Source organism: Myotis yumanensis, unplaced genomic scaffold (genome assembly GCF_028538775.1).
Source record: "Myotis yumanensis isolate MYYU_CA2020_CCGP unplaced genomic scaffold, mMyoYum1.0.hap1 SCAF_4, whole genome shotgun sequence".
Taxonomy (NCBI): domain Eukaryota; kingdom Metazoa; phylum Chordata; class Mammalia; order Chiroptera; family Vespertilionidae; genus Myotis; species Myotis yumanensis.
The window spans coordinates 7914881-7941560 of NW_027223755.1; the positions used below are offsets into that span (position 1 = coordinate 7914881).

The 26680-nt window shown below is 45.1% G+C and overlaps 1 protein-coding gene across 1 annotated transcript in view; it reads right to left on the reverse strand.

Annotated features, from left to right (window-relative positions):
- The window catches only part of SLC1A3 (solute carrier family 1 member 3), a 73243-nt gene that overhangs the window by 14651 nt on the left and 31912 nt on the right, over window positions 1–26680 (reverse strand). The window contains exon 4 of the mRNA XM_070411822.1: window positions 908–1112. Within this exon, the coding sequence (XP_070267923.1) occupies window positions 908–1112 (205 nt within the window). The remainder of the gene's footprint in view (window positions 1–907; window positions 1113–26680) is intronic.

Here is a 26680-nt window from a genome sequence, read left to right on the forward strand (position 1 = left end):
GCTCTTCCTGAGTTCCAGTAACAGCTCCTGCCTTTATCCCTCAGACTAGAGGTAGTAACAGAACAGTTTCCTATTGCTGTTAGTCCCCTGGTACCCCACCATCCCTTGAAAGTTCCCTTAACTCTGCCCTTTTCAACGATCCTTTTGAAAATGCAATATGCTTCCTGCCAGGACCTGACTGATGCAAAGGTAGAGAGAGCAAGCAGGAGGTTCCAGGATCAAACTTTGACATATGTCATAGTTCCATGTAAGAACAATTCTATCACCAAGTCTGTTTCAATATTAGATAAGGCTCAATTGTAATCAGTGTGTGTTTTGTACAGAAACTAATGCTAAAGAAGTCATCCTTTAACCTTTTATTACTGATTGGCCAACTCCTTTCTCATAAACAGTGCAAAAAAACAAACAAACAGAAAAACACACACACAAAAACTTGAAATAGGAATGACTAGATGTTCTCTAAAGTCCCTTTTGGAAAGAAATTGTTATGTATAATGAATGATAATACAGATCACAGGTTCTGAATTGGAAGAGTCCAATAAACAGGCTACACTTGAATAAAAACTAGCCTTAAAAGGCAAGACTTGAGAAAAGTAAGTTAAGAATTATTAATATTCCAAGGTGAGCTGCAGGGTCGAGAGGGGAACTGAGTGATCAGATTTAAAACCTGAAAGCAGGGCTCTCAAAATTCATCTATGTCTACTCCTTGCTCTTCTGACCTCTTCTACATAAGACTGATATGGACCCTAACTTTAATTTCTGTTAGAACAAAGTAAAGATGCGGACATTTTAAGCCCAGCAAGGCGGGTTCAGTTGGATGCCACTTTCCGGGCTTGATTAGCTCCCCCAAATAAGAGGGGTTGGGTGGTCAAAATGCACCCAAAGGGACGGGCTTGCGAGGACGTACCTGATCAAGTCCAGGAAGGCATCTGCAGCTGTCACTTGGATAACCTTGCCTTCTCTGTGCATGTGCTCCTTTGTGCCCTTCCCAGGATGGATGATGATGACAATGATTATGCCAATCACCACGGCAATGATGGTCGTAGTCATGTAATAGACTACAGCGCGCATTCCCATCTTCCCCGATGCCTTTCTATCCAGAGCCGCCATTCCTGGTGAAGGCAAACAGAAGGAGATTTTCAGGAAGTCAGTCCAGGGAATTCTCCAGCGAAAGGGAGTGGGAACAGTATTTCCTTCTACACTTCCCTACGCGCATCCCACCTGACAATGGGATTTCATACATGTATGAGAACTTGGAGACAAATTTAACCAGGGCATCTCAGGTGAAGGGGAAAGGCCACAGAATGGCTAAGCACCAGCTGCCCCGCAAACACACAATCACCCGTTTTCTGCCTCAAGAGTTGATTTCACGTGTCTCTAGAATGATTTGAAAAAGCTATAAAATTATTTCTTTGGTTACCACTACCAGTAGTTGGAGAAGCTATGAGTGTGAATAGTAAGTAGTATGTTGTGTGTGTGTGTGTGTGTGTGTGTGTGTGTGTGTACATGTATGTGCTCTTGGATGAAGAGAGAGAGACTTACAAACATTTTCAGGCAGGATAATCTAAGCATATCTCAAATCCAAGCACTGTGGTGACTCACACAGATTAACTGCCATTACATTTTTATTATTTTAAAAATATATTTCTATTGATTTCAGAGAGGAAGGGAGAGGGAGAAATAGAAACATCAATGATGAGAGAGAATCATTGATCGTCTGCCTCCCGCATGCCCCTTACTGGGGATTGAGCCAGCAACCCAGACATGTGCCCTTGACCGGAATCGAACCTGGGACCTTTCAGTCCACAGGCCAACACTCTACCCACTGAGCCAAATCAGCTAGAGTTCTTCAATTTGTATTTAAAGTACAATTGAATTATAAGGACTAAGTTCTCCAATTGCTTCTCTGCTGTTTCATTTCATCTCGTCTATTCAAAACTTTTATAAAGAAGTACTTGGGTGGGGTCCTCATTTTTGGACCCTGCTTTCCATCACCTTGTTCCACAGGCCTGGAGTACCTCATGTCATGTTAAACATTCTTCTCCTCACTTTCAGGACAGGCTCACTGTTTACCTCAGGCAAGGTGTTATCTTAGGAGGCATGACTTTTAAGGTTTCCTGTCAAACAGATCAGATCTTGATGCCTCTCTGGATGGAAAAAACCATGCAAAGGACACAAAAATCTCAAAAGATAAGATTATGGGCTCTTCTGTTTCATTAGCTATTTTCTCCCCTCCTACTTTTTCCTCCCATTAAAACAGTAAAATCCAATAATAGGATAATCCAATTATAGTTCATTGTACTATTTAAAATGGTGTTTCTAGAAATAGTACATGAGGTTATATTATAATTAAATGATCAGTATCAGATTCTAATAGTGGCTTAACATTTAGGTAGTGACCTGTTCATACCAAAATATTTAGAGTAAGGTAAAGTATGAAAAAATCATGTCCATGATTGCCAGATAACTGGCTGGATTTGCCCCCAGAATCTTACTACAATGGTAATGAGCTTATGTGGGAATCGAAGCCACAAACTTCCGTTTATAATTTCATTTGTATTTGAATCATATCACTTATCCTTTTCATAGTAAGCACTTGCTTAGTGCCTGATATATTCTTATTTCTAATCACAACCTATAAGACAGATTCAAAGACAATTAAGTAACTCTCTGAGGCCTTAGTTCACACCAAGTAAAATGGAGTGGGAACGTGAACCCAGATCTTATGTAACCGAGTTTACTGTACCCTCTGCCCCTGAAAAAACTAATTACAGCTCCCACGGACCAGGAGGCCAACTCTGGCTTTAGTGTATGAACTTGGCTTCTTGACTCCTTGCCCTAAGGGTAAGTATCCATTTATTGGGATGACGCTACTTCAACACTCCAGCATTAAAAATGAGCTCATCTGTTTTCAGAGTATCCCATGCCCCATTTCATCCTCGTCTGAACCACATCTCACAAATATCTTGACTTCCCTGTTTCAAATACTTTCCTTCAGGAGGGGCCTCTCTCCTTCCCATCATTGGCTGAGCTTGTCACCACTGAAGCCTGCGATTCTTCCGCCGGCGAGCGGCATGGACACAATAAGCTGCACATCTCTGCTTGGGGTACCAGGAAGCAGTACTTTCTTCCTCCGAGATGCTTTCTTTCCCTCCCACCTTCTCCTCTGTGTGCCCGTCTATCCTCACACCATCTCTTCTCTGATGCTCCTGCCCGCTGTTCCTGACCTAGAGCCATTCAGAGAGCTGGGTATTGTAGGCCGCAGTCACTTTGGAAAGACAGGAATGGAAGAGAGTTTCTTGATGCAAATGGGTTAATATGCATTTGCCTTTTTATGTATGAAGACAGTCTTTTGGCAATCAGTTCGGTACAACATATGTACACCAAATTCATGGTTTTCTGGGCTGAGACAGGGAAAGTGTTTCATAAATGTATACGTGGAAGTCTGCAAGTCTATATTTTAAGTCAGATTTCTTCTGACATAATATTTAGTATAGCTTCTTGGGTAAATAAAATATGTATTCAGCCAAGAATTACAGAATAATATATAAATAATGTCAAGTTCCCAAGGCTCTATGATTTGTATGGACTTTATTCTCCCTCTGCTAAAAACCTATGTCCCACACATCAATGTGTCTCACTGTGTGTCGTCCGATGCTTCCTATCCCTGGCTTTGAAACATGAACTCTAATGAAGGCGCCCTCTGTTATGTACTGTCTTTCTCATCCTCACTGCGTTCCAGCACTCGTGCAGGGCCATTGGATCAGGCCCAGAAACAACGGAAGAGGGGGGATGGCAGCTGCTGGTTCCAGAATTTTGTTGTTTCCAGTTTTTATTTTATTTTAGATGTACCCTTTCTCCACGGTGGGCTTCTCAAACACTCATCTGATGAAAGCCGCCTGCTCTCAACCCCCCTAGAATTTCAAGATAGGCAAACTCACAGCAAGGGGAATCAAGGGTGAGCTCTAGCATGTACCATATTCATTTGAATATAAGGTGATGTCTTTTTTTTCCTTTTAAGTAAGAAAGTTGAACTCTAAAAATACAGTACACTTTATAGCTACAGATCGAAAACTGGGGTCTTGTGTCCTAAAGCAGCAGCCCAATGCTGGAGCAAGTGCACACAGGGCCTTTCTGGAAGGTGAGTGAGCCAGAGGGCCCAAGAGCTCAGAGGAAAGGCAGTGAGGGGCTTGGGGGTGGGCATGAAACAAACCCCTTGGAATCTCTGCCTATAGCTATAGTGTATTCTTCTTTTAGCTAAAGTATCTCCTTCTGGACTCCTTCTAGACTGGATTGTAAAAAAATAAAAAAGTAAAGTTCTATGATTCTATGCGTCTGGTACACAAGGCAAATCTTTAAAAGTTAGGTTAGAAATTGTTGGGAATACTGAATCACAATTTATAAGCAGGTTATAGCCTCTGGGCTTAATCTAAAAGGCAGTATTTCAAATTACTTACAGCCAATCGCTGGCAATTTTAGAAACACATTCTTTTTAAAAAAAAATTATGCCACAGTGATAAAGAGTTCAGGCTCTGAGGTTAGACCACTTGGTTCCCGCTTTTGGCGCCGGTACTGGATGACCTCCGCAAGCCTCAGTTCTGTGAAACATCATTTCAGCTGTGTGTGTGTCTGTGTGTGTGTGTGTGTGTGTGTGTGTGTGTGAGTGTGGCAGGTCACAGTGTAAATACATTTATATTTTGTCGGTTCTGGCAAACAAAAAGGAAAGCTTGCAAACACTGATATATACCCCATCAGGTAATGGTAAAGGCTTTCAAAAGGAACCATGCGCTCTCGTCTTTCTAGCATCTTCTCTTCCTATGACCTCGGGTGCCCACCGCCCCCAAGAAGCCCCCTTCCTGAGCCTCACTCGTGTAGGCCACGGATGAGCGTGCTGATCTCTGATATCTGGTCAATTCACCTGAGCAGAAATTCCATGAACATTGTAAGGGGAGAAAAAGTTTTAGAAAAGGGTTGCTTCCTGGAATTGTGGGTAATGGGTGATTCTTAGTGAAGAGTTGAAACCATCTCCACAAAGAGTTGAGCACGGTTCTGTGGCATTCACAGCCAATTAAACACAAACCCTTTCACATTGTCCCAGGCTTCCTTCCCGCTGTGGCTGCTTTTAGCATCACAGACCTCGACATTTCATCGGCCTCTAACACCTCTTGTTTTATGAGGTTATATTGCAATGACCAGGAGGCCTCCTTACAGACTCGCTGCTTGAGTTTGTCAGGCAAATTGATTTTTTAATCTGACCCTTCAAACTTGTCAACAAAAGTCTTCCCTCCAGCGCTAGTGTTCGCTAGTGAAAGGAAGGGGGTGGGGAAGGTGAAGGGAAACGTTCTCTTTTGGAAGATGGTTCAATAAGAACATCAGTGGAGCGGACAGTCGTATTCGTGGCAGAACAAGTCCCATCGATCACCTTTTACCCTCACTCTGGTAGGACCAGGCAGATGATCCCTTTCCCCTGAAAATGAACTCTCCTACAGGGAGGCAGCGAGGGGAGGCTGTGGCCCCAAGTTAACTGCTGGTACCTCCAAAACAAGGAGCTTCGCCCTAACCTCCGGGGTAGGACTGCTTCTCGGGGTGACCGGCCGCTGAGGCTCTCTGAGCACCCGGCTTTGCTTTTATCCGCACCAGCCTTTGTCCGTCAGCCCTCATCACAGGCCACCGGAGCCTTGCAACCGGCCCAGCAGTGGGCCTGCCAGACAGGCGGCCACAGGCCTTCCTCCTCCTCCTTCCTCTTCCTCGAAGCCAGCTCCCAGGCCGTGTGGGAGGCCAGCTCTGAAATGCCCTCTCACAGGCCACAGCTGCCCGCAAGCCCGCTGAGCGGGGGCTTAGATGGCCGTGGGCCTGCACAGGAGCCCGTCCTTTGCTCAGGGCATCGGAATGCGCTGCACAAGATGCTTCTCTGCAGAGGAGCCGGGGGCAATCCGTCTCCTTTATGTGCGCTCAGCGGAGCAAGAGGGAGAGGCGGCGGGCCAGGAGGAGCTGGCAGTCCTGGTTCGCAGCAGCTGCCAGCGCGGACCAAGGCCCTTTCTTCGGTTACCTCATTGTAGCCGCCCCGCACAAAGGGAGCACTGTCCTCCTGCCAACACGTAGAAGCCGGGGCCACGGAAAACAGCAGCTAGAAGTGCGGCTTGGGCAGCGGGGACAAGGGGCCCAGCAGACCAACTCCTGGTTGTACCTGGGCAGCCTGGCTCTGGGAGGAGAAATCTATGGGAAGACACGCCAACGTGCGGTGGGCCAGCCACCAGCACCCTCAGGGGCAGGGACCGCCATGGGACAGTGAGCTGACTTCCTCCACAGTAGGAAGAGCGTGTGGAGAGCAGCAAATTGCTTTGATTTAATGAGAGGAGGTTCTTGGAGGGCCAGGGATCGAACCCCCTCCTCCTTTCCACCCCAAAGAATCATGATTTACAACCAGCCATGGGAGGAGGAGCTTGTCATCTCCTGAAGAGCCCCTTTGGCTCTGCATTGTGTTCCTTGCTGTGGAAAAGGCCTTTATGCTCTGGGCCCTGGGGGACCTGAGGAAGATGCTGATGGAGACAGCACGTCCCAGCCGCAGAATGCTGACGGGACCGGACTCTCCCACTGGGCCGACCTGCTCGGAGCTCAGCAAAAGGCGCTGCAAGTGGACTGCAGAGCATGGCAGCCTCCGGGGGTGCCCGTTCTTCCTGCGGAAGGTCTGTCTCTCACAGAAGAAAAGCCTCCTAGCAACTCAAAGCAACAGATGGACATTAAAAACCCATGGTGTGGCTCAGTGGTTGAGTGTCGATCTATGAACTAGGAGGTCACAGTTCGATTCCCAGTGAGGGCACATGCCCAGGTTGTAGGTTCGATCCCTGGTAGGAGGTGTGCAGGAGGCAGCCGATCCATGATTCTCTCATTGATGTTTCTATCTCTCTCTCTCTCACCCTTGCTCTCTGAAATCAATAAAAATGAAAAAAATCACACACACACACACACACACACACACACACACAACCCAATGCAGCCTGGCCCTGATTCCCAGAAGAGCTGAAGCAGAGATTCCTGGGGCCAAAGGAGGTGCACAAACTGTGTGACCCTATGTCCATCTTCACCCCCAATTCTTTGCCACCAAAAGATTCTGGAAGCAGAACCAACCTGACAACTCTGAATGGATTGAGGCTAAGATTGTTGCCTGAAACTGAAATGGAGATATTTTTAAAAGACATATCCTATCCTATATAATAAAACTCTAATATGCAAATAGACCGAATGGTGGAACAACCAGTCGCTATGACGTGCACTGACCACCAGGGGGCAGATGCTCAATGCAGGAGCTGCCCCCTGCTGGTCAGTGTGCTCCCACAGGGGGAGCACCACTCAGCCAGAAGCTGGGCTTACGGCTGGAGAGCATAGTGATGGTGGCGGGAGCCTCTCCTGCCTCCAAGGCAGAGCTAAGGAGCAGTGAGCCAGGCTTCTGGAGTGGGCCTAAGCTGGCAGGCAGACATCCCCTGAGGGGTCCTGGTCTGCCAGAGGGCACAGGCCGGGCTGAGGGACCCCCTCTCCCAAGTGCACGGATGTCGTGCACCGGGCCTCTCGTTTCTTATATAAAAAGAGACAAGTGAGACTAAAATGTGCTCCCCACAGCTATTTTCCAAATTAAATCCAGAAAGTATTAGTATAAAAGAATAAAATTTAAAAAATTTAAGTCCACATTTTGGCCAGTGAAGGGAGTGTGCAAAATTAAGTCTTTGAGGATAGAGTTGGAGTTGATAAGAGAAGGAAGAGAAGATTGTGGCGATAAGAGAGTTGAGATATTAACAGGCAGGAGAAGAGAGGAAGGAGAAAGAGAGGGAGACTAAAGAGCAAGAGGTATGGGATGGAGAAAAAGTTCAGTAGGTGCTTTTATCTCAGTCGGCATATTTATTGGGCTGTGGCCAAGAGCCCTCCTCCCTTCCAGTTCTGATTAGTCTTCTCAATATTTAAAAGTTCATCAGTTGTTCTTATCTAATCTATAAAGGAATAGTTGCACCCATGAAGTGAGAGGTTACGTTCCCAGCCACCTGACCCAAACAATGAACACAGTATCACTTCACAGAGTGGAAAGGACTATGGTAAACTCGCTTGGCCCCCCCCTCCCCCCTCACCTCGGCCTCACTGAAGGTGAGAGAACACTCTCCCGCTAGAACAGGAAAAGCTGCATTTTTGGCCCCAACAATGGAATGGATTACTCCTGGTATATTCCACCAGCAGTAGCGCAACACTCAGCGGACTTTCCCTTCTATAGACAGGAGTGTTTTCACACATTCTCCTTTAGTTTTGTAAGATTTATGTACATAGTTTCTATGTGAGTCTCAGCTTCATATCTTGATTTTTTTCCCCCAGGGGTATTTAGGAATTCCCAAGAATTCTCCAAAGAAAATTAGAGGCAGTCCCTTACATCAAACTTCACTTATCCTGAATATTCTTCAGGGATCTAGGAGGGTGCCAGAGAAAGGTTGTGGGAATGGCGTTTGGTTGATGTGAGACTTGAGGTAGCATGGATTGGATTGGTAAGATTATTCTTTAACTTGGAATTTATGGGTAGGGTGGGTAAGGATGCAGCCACCAGTGTTTGACAACAACTAGTGGGTGGGTACATTTGAGGAATATCTGGAAACACTAGATGATAAGACAGAGAAAGAGGTCAGCTGGTGTGTCTCAGTGGTTGGGTGTTGACCTATGAACCAGGAGGTCACGGTTCGATTCCCAGTCAGGGCACATGCCCAGATTTTGGGCTCGATCCCCAGTACGGGGGTATGCAGGAGGCAGCCAATCAATGATTCTCTCTCATCATTGATGTTTCTATTTCTCCCTTCCTCTCTGAAATCAATAAAAATATATTTTTAAAAAGTGGCTAATTAATTTTTTCCACTTATTTATGCATCACTCTACTTTTATTAAGGACCTTCTCAATGCTCTGGCCAAAGACATGGTCATTAGGGCCCTCGTGTTTTAGTGTAATAAGTAAGACTTAAAAAGATATTAATGTGGCCGAAACCGGTTTGGCTCAGTGGATAGAGCGTCGGCCTGCGGACTGAAAGGTCCTGGGTTCGATTCCGGTCAAGGGCATGTACCTGGGTTGCGGGCACGTCCCCGGTGGGGGATGTGCAGGAGGCAGCTGATTGATGTCTCTCTCATCGATGTTTCTAACTCTCTATCTCTCTCCCTTCCTCTCTGTAAAAAATCAATAAAATATATTTAAAAAAAAAAAAGATATTAATGTGAAATAGCCCTGAACAAATAAAACTGCTTGAAATTTATACAGCAGAGTATTTGGGATGAAATTGGGAAGAAAGTAGGAATATTTGCTTGTTTCCCAAATTTGAAACTGTTAGGAAGTGGTTGAAATAACTCCATAGTTTGCTTGGTGTGAACCCTGGCTCCCTCATGTATTAGCATGGACTGGTCAAGATAGGTAAGTTCTCAGTGTCCCAGTAAATGGGGGATCATAACAGTATTTACTTTATAGGGTTGTTCTGAGGATTAAATGAGTTCAACCTGTGATGCTTCAGAACAATACCTGGCACATATACGTTAGCCATGACGATGGTGATGTTTCCGTTTTGTGAAGAATTCTTTTAGCTCTGAAGGGCTCCTTGGAACACCACTGTACAATGTGAGAACTCGGTACGTGTAACTGGACCCGATACTGCCAGGCACCGGCTAAGTCAGTGGTTCTCAACCTTCTGGCCCTTCAAATACAGTTCCTCATGTTGTGACCCAACCATAAAATTTTCATTGCTACTTCATCACTGTAATGTTGCTACTGTTATGAATCGTAATGTAAATATCTGATATGCAGGATGGTCTTAGGCGACCCCTGTGAAAGGGGTCGTGACCCACAGGTTGAGAACCGTTGAGCTAAGTGCTTCATCTCACTGAATCCTCCCAAACAACCTGCAGGTCGGGCCCAACAGTGGTCAATCCCCATTGACAGACCAGGAAACAGGGAGATTCCACCACTTGCCCAGGACCACACAGCTATAACTGGCATGGCTGGCATTTGAAGTCAAGTCTTTCCATCGCCAGAACCCACTGTGTAAACTCTACACCTACTGCCCCGGAGATTCTTTTTTTTTAAAATATATTTTATTGATTTTTTACAGAGAGGAAGGGAGAGGAACATCAATGAGAGAGAACCACCGATCAGCTGCCTCCTGCACACCCCCTACTGGGGAAGTGCCCGCAACCAAGGTACATGCCCTTGACTGGAATCGAACCTGGGACCCTCCAGTCCGCAGGCCGACGCTCTATCCACTGAGCAAAACCGGTTAGGGCCAGAGATTCTTTATAAATTAAGTCTTCTTTGCACGGGACCTGTATCAGTTGTTGATTTGCATTTCATTCCCCTCATGGGGAAGTCTCGCAAAAACCTGTTAAGTTCCTATTTGAAGGGCCACCACATATCACACTAGGAAAGGATAGTGCATGTGCTAGAAAGCAAAGCGATGATGAGGAGTGGCTACGTCAAAGCACTGGCTGCCCGGGTTGAGGTAGTCTGACATCTCACTGAACTGAGAGTCAAGGACCTGCCAGCTTTATTCAGGGGCTGATATACTCATGGGTAACCTAACGAAGAAGAAGGAAAACTCAACAATGGGTCACCACATGTTGGGGGAGGCCGTGGGTCATTCCTAGAACCCTCAGGCCTCTTCCGGAAGCATCCCTCCCCACATTCCCTGCAGAGTGTCGGCTTCAAACTTTCGCTCAGCCTACCCACGATGGCACTCACCTTCACCGAGACTAGCTAGTCGTTGTTGGGCAGCTTGGATTTCTTAAAAAGAACCGAAATCTGGTTCCTTGTAACCCTCTCGCCCTGAGATAAAGAATGTTTGCTTCTGGAGGAACACAGAGTAAGTCTGGTCCCCATTCCCAGGGGGGCCTTGGTGTTCTTTTCTTCAGACTAAGCACACCTCATTTCTTCAACTGGTCCTCACCTCATTATTTCCAGATGCTCACCCATTTATCACCCCTCCCACTGCCTGCCAGTCAGTGCCTTGTGCTCCGGTCCACACCTTCCTCCTCAGCTCCATTTCCTACTGAGTCCTACTCTGCTCTTCCAGGCAGTCTAGACCTGCCTCGGGTTTCCCTGTCTCTGCGTCGTTGCTTTTAGGGCTTCCTCTGTCCTGTGGAAATTCTACCGCTGGTCCTGAATTCCCACAGCACTTCTTTTGTGCTTCTTGGCTTCAGAGTCTGCTTCGTTTTACAGTCATGTATGTACCTGCCGGCCTCTCTATTTAAATGTTCAACTCCTTGAGGCTAGAGACTGGCAGTCTCTTCCCATCATTCTTCTCCACACTGGTTAGCCAACGGCCTGCCCCACACAGGCGTCCAATAAATGTGTCTTGGATTGGATTCAACACCCTCCTAGCGGCTCCTCTGCTTCATCAAAGTTGCTCCTGAATGTTCTCGGAACTAAACAAATTACTCCCGATGCCGTGTGACCGGTACGGTGAACTATTAATTCTACTGAGGAAGCACACGACTGTATTCATTCTTGTTAGCCACCACATCCCACTGTTGGTTCATATTGAGCGCTTAGTCCCAGGAACTGCTGCCAAGCTCAGCTGCTCCCCATCCTGCAACTGCGAAATTGCCTTTTGCGTCTAAAAGCAGGAATGAACGTTTATTCCCTGCTCAATTTCATCCTGTTGGTTTCCATCCAGCATCGCAGCCTATTGAAGTAATTTTTAATCATGACCATAGACATGTGGTAGAAACTACCTTGGGGGACTTACGTCATCTAAAAACACCACGTATAGGGTTATAAGGAGCTAGATCTTTAAGTTGTTGTTTAAAAAAAAAAAAAAGGAACAGAACAGGATTTTTAAAAATCCACCAGGTACTTTACCAGGCATCTTCCCAAGTTGACATGGAGCCGTAAGCCCTCAATAGGCCCAAATGTTCAGCCAGTTGAAAAAATCTCCTTCACTGTTTTATTAGGTTCTATTTTATTGTCAAAGGTATTACTGAAGACTCGAATATTTTCAGAATAATGAAAACAAACTGTATCAGGCATCCTACAGCAAAATGTCATTAAAGGAAGTATTTTAAAAACACAAAGAGATTCCTTGTAGCCCATGGTCTGGGAGCTCACCTGCTTCTACTCAGCCCTCATCCTTCAGGATGATGAGGTGAGGGTCGGGGAGAATGAGGCCTGTGCCCTCGTTAGAGCAGCCAGGGTAAATGTGGAGCCTTTCTGGCCAAGCTTGTCTGCAAAGGCTCTGGCCAATGTCAACATCAGGAGCCTCCTCGGCGATGTAGGGGCTGGTGGACCTGCCCAGCAGCTGGGGCTGCCCCAGCAGGAGGTTCTGTCCCCTCCACCCCGGCCGCCCCAGCTGAGGAGGACAAAGTGGAAGCAAAGAAAGAAGAAATCTGAGGAATCTGATGATGACATAGGCTTTTGGTCTTTTTGACCAAACCTCTTTTGTAAAACACGTTCAATAAAAAAGCTGAACTCTGAAAAAAAAGTAATGCTTTAGTTCATCTTTACTCCTTCCGCAATACCCTATCAGCTTATGACTTTCCAGGGTCTAGTTCTTCAACTATAAATACACGTGATGGCCTCTATTTATTTCTATCTGCCCAGTGGCTATCACAGTAGAGACTCCATAGATATTTGGAGAATAGATGATGAATGACAAAGTCTGCAGATTCAGTGGGTGAGACTAATTAAGCAACTGTACCCAACCCACACATCCATGGCTTATTTATGTAACATGTACTACAACAAGAGCTCATCACCGCCACTAGTGCTGGGATGCCCTCAGGAAGTTCTTTTGTTGAGTAAAGAAATCACATTCTCACCAAATAACCAAATGTTCAACCACACACGGCATAAGGTAAGTGCACAAGTATGAGAAAATTGTGGATCATACTCTGCTCATGTGGAGAACAGGCTTTTTATCACAGGCGGAAATTAAGGCAACAGATGCACTTTCGCACTATAAACTGATCCTGTACAAATGGTGCAGAGGACACACCACATTAGGGGTTGCATGGCCTTACAGAGAGAGGGGGCTTTAGTGACAAACAAATCTGAGCGTGAATTCCAACCCAGCACTTGCTGGCGGGGAGGCCTTGGGAAGTTTCCTCGCCTGTAAAACACAGATAATAACGATGCAGCAGAAGGGGTAACAAGTATGCCTGTTCAATGACCGGCCTGTGTTTTGTAATTAATAACTGCTAGCAATTACCATGCAGGTGGAAGAAAAAATGTCACTGACCAAAGAATAAATCTGCAATCAAGACGATCATTTTGCTACTTTAAGCTGGAAGAGAGCAACACAATCTGAATGGCAACACCAATGTTCTCATACACCGACAGCGAATTACTGAGAGTGACCGTGTGCAGGCTCGGTCCCAGGCTCAGTGAACCATGGGGGCGGTTTCTAACTTGCACACAGCTGACTGCTAGGGAACCTTGACTGTAGAGACCATGATCCCACAGGGGACCTGCAAACACCCTTGGAAACCAAGTCTGTCATCAAAAAGCCAAAATTAAATGCCTAAAACGGGGGCTTAGCCATGGCTGACGAGCTCCAGGTTTGGAGAGGAAGGCCACGAAACCAAGAAGCTCAGTGATGTACAGAATGACACCAGTAGCTCGTGGTGAGGCTCGGCAGAATGAAAGCTTCCCCATGGTCTTTTGCAAAGCAGTTTCAAGTGCTGCTCTAACACACTAACTCGAAACTGGTTCCGTTTACGACAAATGAAGTTCTCCCAATCTTGGAAGGTCACGGGCTTTCTTGGCAAATGGTTGGGGTTTTTTTATTCTTACATAGGAAAATATAGTGACTTCAATTGTTTACTCGGGGTCACCTCCAAGCAGTTTTCTTGTCTAGAAACACTGACAAGCTGCAGCGAGCATGACTTAGGAAGGAGCAAGTCGGCTAAAAGGAGGTGGACAGACAAGCAATGCGATCTCCGAAACAGGCTACCAATTAGTACAGAGCCAAGGCTTGGTCAAGGAGAATGCCATCAGCTGACCTGGCCAAGGCGAGGAACTGATCCTCCCTAGAGGGACCCCAGATGCCCAAGCGAGAAAGGCCTCACACCTGATACTCTCCAGCAAGGAAGCCAAAGGCCTTTGAACTTGATGTTGACAGCACTGAAGTGGGGTGAGAGTGGCAGCCATCGCTCACATTGGGGCAGCGCCTACCGTCCACCTACCACCCGCAGCTGTGATTGCCACCAGCTCCCTCTGGGGTCCCGCATTTGGCATGGGTGGCAAGTCTCTATTGCAACCACGACTGTTATTTCCACGCCATAAATGAGCCTTGAATGCCGGAGCGCCTTCCCCCAGAGCTAGTCAGGGCTGCAACTGTACAGAAATGGATCTGGAAAGTCTGTGTTCTTGACCCAAACAGGGATTAGCACAGGCAAATGCAGCCGGAGCGAGCCTCTGCCTCTTTTGTCACACGCTCTGCACTACCAGGCCGTCCCTCTTCTATTTCAGAGGGAAACATCTCGTCTCCCCGCAGAGGAGGGAGATCCGGGGCTGGAGTCCATGTTTAAGAGATTTGAGACCCCTTTCCTCAGCACCCAGCATCCTGCTTGGAAGGGCACCATACTGAATGAATGAATGAATGAATGAATGACAACAGGCAACAGTGACCGGGCGTGACCCAGAGCCCCGTGCAGTGAGGACACGGAAGGGAACGAAGCACGAAAACGCATGGCAGATGCTGCCAGGGAAAGCACAGAGCTGTGCAAGGCCCGACTGGGAAAATAAAGGAAGTGCCCCTGAGAAATGTATCCACAGTCTTAGGAAGCCAGAGCCCACGTGACTGCCCCAGGAATGCTGTGGACTAACTCTCACATGAGCAGAAATGTCAAGTATTTCAAGTAGGGAGATAAACTGGGTAAGAGTGAGATGAATGGGAGAAGTACGCAAGCTGCACACACACGCCCCTCCTCGTGCTGTGAGTGAGGCCGGAGAGCATTTCCCCCGGCTTCTCACAACCACTCACTGGACTTGCTGTTTGCACAGGGTTCTTTCTACATGTTCCCAGCAGCCCTGCAGGGTGTAAGGCTCCCTCAGAAGTGCCTCTGTCTTCTGACGGTGGAGCTGATCCGATGAATAAGAAAACAGGAACATTTTGCATTTTTCTTCGGTCATCACACTTGGCTCATTTGAGACAGATTTATTGAGCACTTACTATATGCCAGGCCCGGGGCTGTGGCTGGAACTACAACCTGGTGCTTGCTCTCCATGCTGGGCCCGTGGGGAGCACAGTGTTAGGCAGGCACCGCAGTGTGGGGTGAGCCACACTGGGGGGTGGGGGGGGGGAGGGGGCAGGAGAAGAGAGGGAGCGTGGGGGACGGGAATAACCTATAAACGCAAGTCCCGGCAACTCGGGCTTGGCGGTCAGGGGCGATGGAGAAGCGCAGGCAGAGAAGGAAGGAGGCCACAGCAACGCCAGGTCGGACCTGCCCGAGCATGGCTACCAGACCGGACTCTGCGAGCGAAGGATTGAGCGGCGGTGGCGTCAGAACCAGTAAACAGGCTGGGAGAACTCGTGAGGGGAAGCGTGGATCAGAGGTTAGGCACATAGGCCAACACCGGAACACGTCGAGGGCATAAAGGCGGGTGAAGCTTCCATGATGAGACACGAAATAGCCCCAAATTCGAAGACGAGTGCCCCTCGCCAGGCCGTCCAACACCTCGCATCTGGTCACATTTATTATTGCAAGCAGCTGCGAAGAAGCGTGCAGACCTCCGCACCTCGCACAGGGAGGCCAGGGCTTGCAGGGCACAGCACAGGGAGCCGTCCCTCCGGGAGGGGCCCTGGGGAGCAGCTGGAAAGTCCGCTCCGCTCCCGCTGGGTCCCCCAAGCTGCGCCCTGGCTCCCGGGGATGCATTTCCATCCCCCGGCCCCGCCCTCGCCGTTCCGCGGCGTCCAGGAGCCGTGCATGCGAGTGCCTCTCATTCAAGCTCAGCTTCAGGGTGGGAGCTGTAGTGTGTTTCCCGGTGCCCAGCAGCATTCTCGGTGACATTTTCTCCCCCTCGCGTGGACGCCCCGGGAGAACAGGGGAGCATGTGACTCGGTGTGTCAGCAACGCGGCGCGGGATCGGGTTTCTTTTTTGTAACTCAGCGCGGGAGGCCGGGCAGCTCCCAGGGCAGCTCCCGGGACTTCGGGGGGGTGGGGGGGGGGGTGGCGGGGGCGGTGCTGGAGTGAATCTCGCTCTGTGTGTGTAACCGCACACCTGCTCCTGATGCCCGGGACGAGAAGAAACCGGCAACACCCGTTGTTCTATTTTTAAGGAGGGCGCTCAGGCCCCGGCAGGCAGCGATGCCCTTTCTCTCCTTGAAAGCGACTGAGAGCCAGCTGTTCGGCTGCAGGGTAAACGCAGTGGCCCAACTTCCAACAGCTGATCTGCGGCCCGAGGGAGAAAGTGTGGAGTGAGTGTGAGTGTGAGTGTGTGTGTGTGTGTGTGCGCGCGCGCGCGCGCGCGCATACCCGTTGGAGCTGGGGGTGTCAGAGCACACCTTCCCTCACATCCGGAAATGCCCACCAGGGAAGCGAATAGCTGGCACCCAGACCCCTCCCGTGCAAGGCTCCACTTTCAACCGCACACATGCCCTCCGGCATTAGTAGGCACTTCACCAAATATGAACGGAAAGACTGAATCAGGGAATCTTTCCAGAAAAAGCATGGCAAAGCTCTCTCTGCCTGTTCAAAAAGAAAAAATAATAAGCCAACCGCATCCATCAGCAGCAGGGTGCAATTATTTCTCTATCTCAAGAGTCCAAATGTTGGCTCTTCTGGTCTGATTCTGCTCAAGGAAGCGGGTCACAGTTCCAGGAGAAGCCGGGTCACCTGGAACTTGAACTCTTCTCTGCTATGCTAACCTCTCTGTAAAGTGTTACGCAGCATATCATGTTTTTACACGAAAGTGGAGGCTTTCACGATTCTAAGATAACTGAGGATGGCCTTGGCCAGTGTGGCTCAGTTGGTTGAGCATCACCCCATGCACCAAGAGGCTGCTGGTTCGATTCCTGGTCAGGGCATAAGCCGGGATTGTGGGCTTGATCTTCAGTCTGGGGAGCGCAGGAGGCAGCCGATTCGTGGTTCTCGCTCATCAATGATTCTCTCCCTCCCTCTCTAAAATTAATAAAAATATATTTTAAAAAAATAAGATAAAATAACCGAAGACTCTCTGGGGTCTCAGAAAATGATTGGGTGAAGTGCCCAACAAAATGGTCCTTTACTTTCATGAAACTTACAGTTGGCCAGAGGAGGTGGAGAACGCCAATGGGGCCACCTAATTACTGGGCTGGAAGGCTTCCTGGAGGAAGTGATGTCCAAGGTAAGATAGGAGGTAAGGGGGTTCCAGGGAAGAGGAAGACATGAAGGGAGAGGGTGAGAAATGGGATGAAGAGAAAAGCAGGAGCCATACAAGACGTGACCTGTATCCCAAAAGCAATGTGGGGATAAGCTCAGAGTTGAGTCTTAGGAAGATCATACTGTTTTCATGTGAAAACGCAGATCGGAAAGGGGCAAGTTCCTAGGGGGTGTGGGGGGAGGCAGGCAGACTGGCACGGGAGTTGCTGCTGTAGACTTGGACTGAGATGCTGTCTGGACCAGGTGGAGGCGGTGCCATAGTCTAGAAGTCAGAGTTAGGAGGTCCAGTCAACAAGCCTGAGGGTGGGGGAGGAGGCAGAGCAGGGGGCCAAGTTCGGGCTGAGTCCCCAGTTTCTACATTTCCTTTGATTTTGTAAAATCAACTTTTAATATTTTTCTACTCTCTCTGTAAACCTAAAAACGCCGAATTCTCCTCCGTATTTGTGCTCCTTCACCGGGAATACGTTTATTCTACATGCACTCATTGTCTTCATAACAATGAACCAGCTCGGTAAAATCCGCACCTTTACAGACACCACTGGGTCCTTTCTAGGAAGGGAGACGGGTCTAGAATTATGAAGCCTTAAGTGTATCTTTATGCCAGTTTTGCAGACAATTCTGGTTATGCATTCACCTGGGACTCATCGTGTAGCTCTGCCCATTTGGAAACAAAAGAAAGGATTGTTGTGAGTCTAGAGAAGTTGGTCCCAGGATAGAGAACAATGTTAGGCAACACTAGAGAAATGGAATTAGCAAAATCCAGATTGTGGAGAACACACTGCAAAAGAAAAGAGATTGAGATGGAGAGAGATGGAGAGATGGAGAGAGATGGAGAGAGAGAGAGAGAGAGAGAGAGAGAGAGAGAGGAAGAGAAAAGGCCTATCGATTAGGAGACTTAAAAGATATGTAAAACAAACCCAATGTACAAATGAGGCTTACTTCAAACCAACAAACTCAAAAGAGAGAGAGAAAAAGAAATGGGGATTTTTGAAAACTGACTGGGTATTATGAAGGGATTATTGTTCATTTTCAAACAACTAATAATGGGGATTATGATTATGTTGAGGGAAAAGAATCCCTATCTTTTAGACATAAATGACTGTAACAGAAACCAGTCTTTCCCAACGACTACAGAAAATCCTTATCCTGTACAGTGGGGCCTTGATTTATGAGTTTAATTCGTTCCGTGATGGAGCTCGTAACTCAAATTACTCATATGTCAAATCAGAAAGTGAACGAGTGAGACACGTGATGCTGGGCTGATGTTGTGGTGTTCACTGTGACGTTCGCTGTGCCAACTAGCGGTGGGATATCTGAAGCTCGCTCGTAACCTGAATTTTAGCTCGCAACTCAAAGCAAAAAATCGGCCGAGAGACGGCTCGTATCTCAAAAAACTCGTTAGTCGGGACACTCGTAAGTCAAGGCCCACTGTATCTAGGAAAGAAGGCTTTCACTGACTCTCATCCAGAGCTAGAGGTCAAGGTAGAAGCAGCAGACAAGTTCGTCCAACATTTAATCTGGCTTCCCCATCTGCCTCTACACTGAGAGCTGGGTGCCCCAGGTAAAAGTAAGGTAGACTGACATTCCCAAACTCCACTCACAAGACTGCCTCGCTGTTTATTCCTGAAAGTGAAAAGAAAGTAAGTCAAACTTTGAGCCAAATTTTAAATGCACTAAAGTAATCCATGTGGAATATCTTATAATTCTTTATTTTTGGAAAACTCACACAATTATCCTCAATTGGAAAGATACTTTTCCCTCAAGGATTGCAGAGTGGGGGGCATGAGTATCGGTATCAGAAAAATCTTTAGAGTTCTTTGAAACCATATAGATTCTGTCCTCCCCACACCGGTAAAAACAAAATTAAGAGATTCTATTAGCTACCATTAATTACTAGGCAGAGTGATTTTATCATGCAAGAATGCTGGGACTAGAAAAATGTTGAGAACAACTGATCTAGACTTTTCTTTGGGGTATTTGTCCTTTCAACACAGGCAAGGACTGTTTTAGAACAAATTTGTTGGGTAAAAAGAGTTCCTGAAAGAGGTAGAAATATCTTCCTTTTTAATAGACTAGAAAAGGCTAGAACACTGCTCACTTTTCAAACTTAATCTTGTCAACCAACAGAGGGTAAGATTGTGTTTTTCTTTGGGAAGGCTAAAAATAGGAATTTAAGCCAATTGTCCATTTTTGTGATAGACATAATTAACTTTTCAGATAATCTTTTACCCACAAGCCAATCAGATAAACTCATTCAGCTAGGGCAGACTTGTGACTTTCATACTTAGACACACGTCCTACATAATAAAGAGCTTATATGCTAATTAGACCGAACAGCTGGACAACCCTTCTGGATGAAGCCGGGGCTTCGAGGGCCGGCAGAGGCTGCGAGGGGCTATGAGGGCCGGCCAGGGCAGCGAGGGCCGAGCCCCTTGCACAAATTTTATGCATCGCACCTCTGGTAAAGAACATAAGAGCTGAGCTGTACAATTGGGACTGTTCATTTTATATCGTATTAAAGTGTATATTGATGCTGTGTGGGGTTTTCTGTATGTGTGTATTTTCTTTTTCTATCGAAATCTTAGTAACCCTTGAACCACAGGTTTTTAACACAGTCATAAGACATTAAATCCTATACACTCCTGCCTTGACTCTTCATAATGTATATGGCCGGAGGGAAATATAGAGAGAATCACTATCTCTAAGGGCCAGTCACACACTGGGCCTGTTCATGCCTAACAAGTCCTTTTCAGGACTCTCCTAACGAGGCGGCACTGTTTGAATGTGGATTTGGACCGTCTGCACATGTGGGAAGTTTGTATCAGCAGCTCAGTGTCACAGGAGGCCAGAGGGTTTATCCTACAAGACCACTCGGGTTGTAGACAAAGCCTATCGAAGTCTTAAATACCTCCCGAGGGCAGCAAAAGGGTGCAAAAGCCAAACTTTCACACTATGCCGAGTGGACAGGATGAGGTGCGGTGCAGAAAGCATGTGGAGCTAGTCCAAGATCTGACGAATTATGGGAGTGAAAATGGTAGATTTTTGCAGGCTCAAATTAATTTGTGTTCCAAATATACTAGTCATCATAATATGAATTTCTGTTCCAAATTATGCTAGTCATCAGTAAGGAAGGTTTATTGAAACAAACCTCAAATTTCCTTGAAAAGTTCCTCAGTTAAAGTTTTTAAAGTTAAGATGGTTAATCAGAGTGGCACAGTCCTGCCTGTAGATAAAATAACTGAAATCCGAATCTTTTTTATTTCCTTTCAGCACTGAGACAGTACAATCATTTTTTAAAACAATAACAGAAAAGTATTGAGAAAAATAAAATACTATTTCTTGCATACCTATGTGCTTGGCCCTATAAAGAAAAAAAGGATAAGTATTAACCAATGGTAAGCTTAATGCTAAGTAATGACTTAATTAAAAAACAAAACACAAAACTTCTAAGTGATCACATAGAAATGCAGAATAGCTTATTAACCCCTTCTCTACTGTAATGCTACAGAGCCTGGCCCACGTGGCTCAGTGGTTGAGCATCGACCTAAGAACCAGGAGGTTGGATTCCCGGTTAGGGAACATGCCTGGGTTGGGGCTCGATCCCCATTGTGGGGCCTGCAGGAGGCAGCCAATCAATGATTCTCCGTCATCATTTTTTTTCTCTCCCTCATCATTGATGTTTCTATCTCTCTTTCCCCTCTCCCTTCCTCTCTGAAATCAATAAAAAAATATATTTATAATGCTACAGGAAATAATAGATGATCCAAATAACAGAATCCCAAAATACTCACTACAGCAATCAGAGCCTATTTTAGCCTCCTCCACATAAAGTTTGGGATAAATTAAAAACAAGAAACAAGAAAAACCATGACGTTAATGTGATAAATTGCAATAAAAGAAACTGCTCTCTTTTAAAGTATCATAAGTGAGACTGCTGCCTTTTCTCTAAAACTGATTTTAGTTGTAAAAATAAAATAAAAGAAATGACTGGAGTCTGGATGTTTGTTAAGAAAATAATAGTCTTTCAGTCAAAATTTGACCCAAATCTGCCTTTTTCTGGTGCTAAAATCTATTTCCATGAAAGACTTACTGATTCTATCTTAATTTTAATATGTGCTCTTTGGTGTGAGTAGACCTATGGTAGATAGAGAGGAATAACGTACCAAAGTAAAATTGATTCAGTTTGCTTTAATACATTTGATCTCCCTCCTTTCTTTTCTGAGCAAAGTTTGGAATCGTTCTGAATGCCAAAGGAAATATCTATCCTACTTAACAATTTGAGTGTATCTTGATTGAATGTCAAAAATGAAAATACTTGGAAAGATTAGTTATAGTTTGCTCCAGAGAAATTCATGGCAGCTAATTTTGCCTTTTGTACATTGAAAATAATTAAATTATCTCATTCAGTTGTCTTAATAAGTTGCATTATGACTGGCATGTAGCTGAAAACAGAAACTGGTCAACAATGAGTGTTTGCTGTGTAGCCACAGGGCTCCTAGAGTATTTTAAGAGGAAAAAATTTTAAATTAGACTCTTTCTTGAAGCTACAAAAGAAGAACTACACATTCCCAATAGGGTAATCAAAGAAAAACAAATGAAAACCTAAAACGTAATTCCTCAAAATCACAAAGCATTCTCTGCATCTCTCGTGTGGGAGACGAGGCGGGCGGAGGCCAATTCCATTACAACCCTTACAAGTGGGTAGTTTATAATGTGGTGTCAGATGGGATCCATATTTTCAGAGTAGATACATTTTGGCTAGTGACACCAGGGCTGTGGACAGAGATGATTTCAACGAAAAACATCCCATGGGACCAATTTTACCTCTGCTCTTACATCCCGACAGCATCCAACGGGACCAGCTCTATCTCTGACCTCACATCCAGCGGGTAGAAGGGTGGATACAGCGCACTTTTAAACTCCTGCCCCTGCCTCTGCTCTCCTCACATAGTGCCACTGTACCTCACTGAGGCAGGAATTACTTAACACTCGCAAAGTTTCAAGGGATCTTTTCTTTTCTCAAAAAATACCCCCATTGAGCATTATTTGTGAGTACTCATGAAACAGAAATATTGAAACAGAAAGTTTTCAAAGACTTGGAAGCCACTTGTAATTTTCTCCTTAAAGAGACCACAAATATGATGCTGAAAATTGTTTTCCGTCTAACACCCAAACCCCATCTCCCCGAAGGGAGGCTAAATGGACGCTGTCGACGTACACACAGCTGCATTGCTCTGCAGCAGCTCCGGGCCAGTGAGCCACCTCCTGAGGAGCTGACCGCAAAACCCAATCAGAGGGACTCTCGCCGTCTGCCCTCACGCAGCTTGCGCTTGGGAGCGGACTCTGGCCCCGAGCCACCAACAGCAAGTCACAGGCGGAAGCACAGAGCCAACGCACCTACCAGATGTGCCTCTGTCCAGTCATGGGAGGGTGGACATTACTGAGTAATGTTTACTAGTAACATTCAGTTTTCCAAAAAGCTTGGGCTATTTTGTTTATTTTTTGAGGGTTTTAATGTTAGGATCCTTGTGTGGATTTCCACACAGAAAGGACAATTTGAAACAGCAAAATAAACAGAGGAAACCAATTGTTAGTGAAAAAAGCCAGCCCTTGTTATCGAAGGTCATCTGTTCTACTTTATTGGTGTTCTTTAAAATTCCAGAGTTCTCTTGGCCAGACCAATAACCCATCCTGTCTCTGGCACCAGCACCACCATTGCCCACCTTGGCATCAAATTCAGAAGACGCAACCACCTTTAGTTTTCCTTACCAGTATAGTTTTGTTAATTTAAATACTATTCAGTGGCTTAAGTTTAGCTTACACCAAAGAGTCTTTAGGGGTTTTCCTTAATGAACACAAAGAAATGACTTGTAAGTAGCTGGTGCATTAATTCTATATCTGTAAGAGGACGTCAACATCAATGCAAGAAGCTGCTAGGCGGTAGCCATATTTAGGTATAAAAATTAGCAATAATTAGTACCGTGATAAAATAGCCCATCAAGTAAAAGCAAAACTCACTGCTGGGAATCCCAGACATGAGATAGAAGCAGAATGAAAAAATAAAAAACAACAACAACACCCAAATCACTGAGAATGGTCAGGGGCAAGCTTCACTGTGGCTCTACCTCATGGTCAGTGTGGGAGTATGAGGCAGGCAGAGGCCAATTCCATTACAGCTCTTACATGTGGGTATTTTACAATGTGGTGTCATATGGGATCCATCTTTTATCCAAATAGGTACATTTTGGCTAGTGACAAAGGAAGTAGAAGTCATTCTTCAAAGATGAGGAGTTCAAGGATGGAATTCAAGGCCTCGCTAGCGCTTTCAAAGGGGGTGTGTCCTAACGAGCAACTGGCAGGGCTCTCCTTGCCGTCACCCAGGTGCAGACAGCTAAGGAAAGCGGACATTTACCTTCTGTCTGAATTGGAAATAACCGACCTGGAATTATAGCTCAAAATACAACAACATAAGAAATACATATAATCCAACAGCATTGCAAAAGACCTTTCAGCCCCGGGGCCTTTCTGTAAGTTGAGATGTACCAGACCCCTAAACAGCTCATAAAATCCACTTCATTCCAGTGAGATTTGTATCCACACTCCAGTCTCAGCATCCACATTCTTTGGAGGGAATTTGAGCATGAAATCCAGAGGTCCTCTTGCTTCCCAGGGTCTCTCCCCCACTGCCACCCCCACCTACCTCCTGGGGCAACCACAGGGGGCAGCTGAGAAATGTCTCAATTTCTAGAGATAATCTGATCACTGCCTTCAAGAACGAACATTCTGGATAACCCCAAATATCTGTAAATACATTTCCAAAAGTAAAATTAGAGAGAAAATAGGGAGAAAGCTAACTGATGTCCTTCCAAAGCTTAGTGTAGAAACTCTGTGGGGGGTTAGATTGATAAGCAGTCATTTAGAATTAAAATTTTACACCCAATTTATTGAAAAAAATTTTAATTGTGGTAAAAAACATAAAATTTACCATATTAATCGTTTGTAAATGTACAGTTTAGAAGTGTTAAGTGTATTCACATTGTTTTGTCACTGCCTTATTTTTAACTTTTATTCACTATAACTACAAAAATTAACACATTGTATTTTAATGTACCCAAAAGTTCTAATTTTGTTCTAAAATGTAGACATCTATGTCTACATTTTAAAGGATTACAACTATTTTAGGACAGCCAAGGACTTAATATTTGAATTTTACCATTTTGAAACATAAAATGCAATTATAATACCCAGACTACATATCTTATGACTTCAAAAGTTTTAGCAAAAACACAAATTTTTATAGGGAAGAACAAGAGTCCTCCTACACCTAAGACAAACAAAATGCTACTGTTTTAGAGAATGCCATTCAACTATTTCCTTTTCTGGAGGAAGTTTTATTTCAAAAGAACATACTATTATAGAACTAGTCATTTTTACCATTGTTTTATCATTTGCTTTATACTTTGTAACAAAAACTTAAAAGTGCTTATTTATACTGGAATTAATCACAGTAAAGAATCTTCCTCAAGAATGACCATAACTATGATTTATGATAAGCTTATAGTCATCTCTGTATATAATCTAGTGTCCAGAGCTTTTAAGAAGTTCAATTTTCTAAATATACATATTTTTTATTGACTTTTTACAGAGAGGAAGGAAGAGGGATAGAGAGTTAGAAACATCGATGAGAGAGTAACATCGATCAGTTGCCTCCTGCACACCCCCTTCTGGGGATATGCCCGCAACCAAGGTACATGCCCTTGACCAGAATCGAACCTGGGACCCTTGAGTCTGCAGGCCGACGCTCTATCCACTGAGCCAAACCCGTTACGGCAAAGAAGTTCAATTTTCATAGATAATACTCAATAATAAAAAGACAACCCAATTGAAAAACAGGCAAAGGATCTGAACAGATGTTTCTCCAAAGAACACATAAAAATAGTCAATAAGCACATGAAAAGACACTCAACTGTCTTTAGCTATCAGGGAAATGCAAATTAAAACCACAATGAGGTGGCTATAACCAAAAAAGACAGATTAAAAACAAGTGTTGGTGGGAATGTGGAGAAATTAGAACCCCATAGACTACTGATGGGAATGTAAATATTGCAGCCACTTTGGAAAATAGTCTGGCAGTTCTTCAAAGATTAAGCAGAGTTACTCTAGGATGCAGCAATTCCACTCCAAAGTATATACCCAAAAGCAATAAAAACATATGTGCACGAATGTTCACAGCAGCATTATTCATGATATCCAAAAGGAAAAAAGTGAACAACCCAAATGCCCACTAACTGATGGATGGATAAAAAAAATACGGTATGTCCATACAGTGGAATACAATCGACCACAAAAAGGAATGAAATGTGAATACATGCGACTGCATGGATGATCCTTGAAAACATTATGCTAAGTGAAAGAAGCCATCACAAAGAACCGTATACTAGTATTGTATGATTCTCTTTATATGAAGTGTCTTAAACAGACAGATCTAAAGAGAAAGAAAATAGATTGGTGTTTGCCTAGTGCTGGGGGAATGAGACCCTTAGGGACTGATAACTAAGATGTTTGAGTTTCTTTTTAGGGTAATAAAAATGTTCTAAAATTGATTGTGGTGATAGATGCACAACTTTGAATACACTAAAAGCCACTGAATTATACACTTAATATGTGTAAATTGTATGCATGCGAATTATTTCTCAATAGAGCTATTAAAAAATAAGTGCAATCTTGAAATAAGATAAATCTGTCTTTATTAACCAATTCCGAGAAATAACAAGGGAATTTGTATAAACAAAACGAGTCTCTCTGTTGTGAAATAGATCTCTGTCATTCTAAGGAACAAAGGAGCTTAGTGGTGAATGGCAAACGTTAGTAACATGAGTACGTCCGCAGAAGTGGGAAGTCCGATGCGCGTGGCCGTGCCTTTGCCTCTCACAGAAGGAACACGGTGCTTAGGTGATGTGAACAGCACTTTCCAGGCACTTGGCCTCGCTTGGTGGTGCTCAGATGTTTATTTAATGGGAAATTACACAGTGACTTCAAGCCATGTTCCCAAGGAAGATCTGTGCTCTGGAAGCTCAACCGAAATGTTTTTTGCTAAAACAAACATTGACACTAGGTGTCCAATTCAGAGGGAAATTATGACTAGATTAAAGTCAATAGAATGAATTCTCTCAATTTAAAGATTTTCCACTATAAAAACATTTTAATCGATTCTTGCTTTCTCTTCACCTGAGTGACAGCAGAATAAGGGGTTGAAAACTATGAAATATTATACCTAAATGATAGTAGAAAAATTGGAATTGTCACTCATGCTTAGATG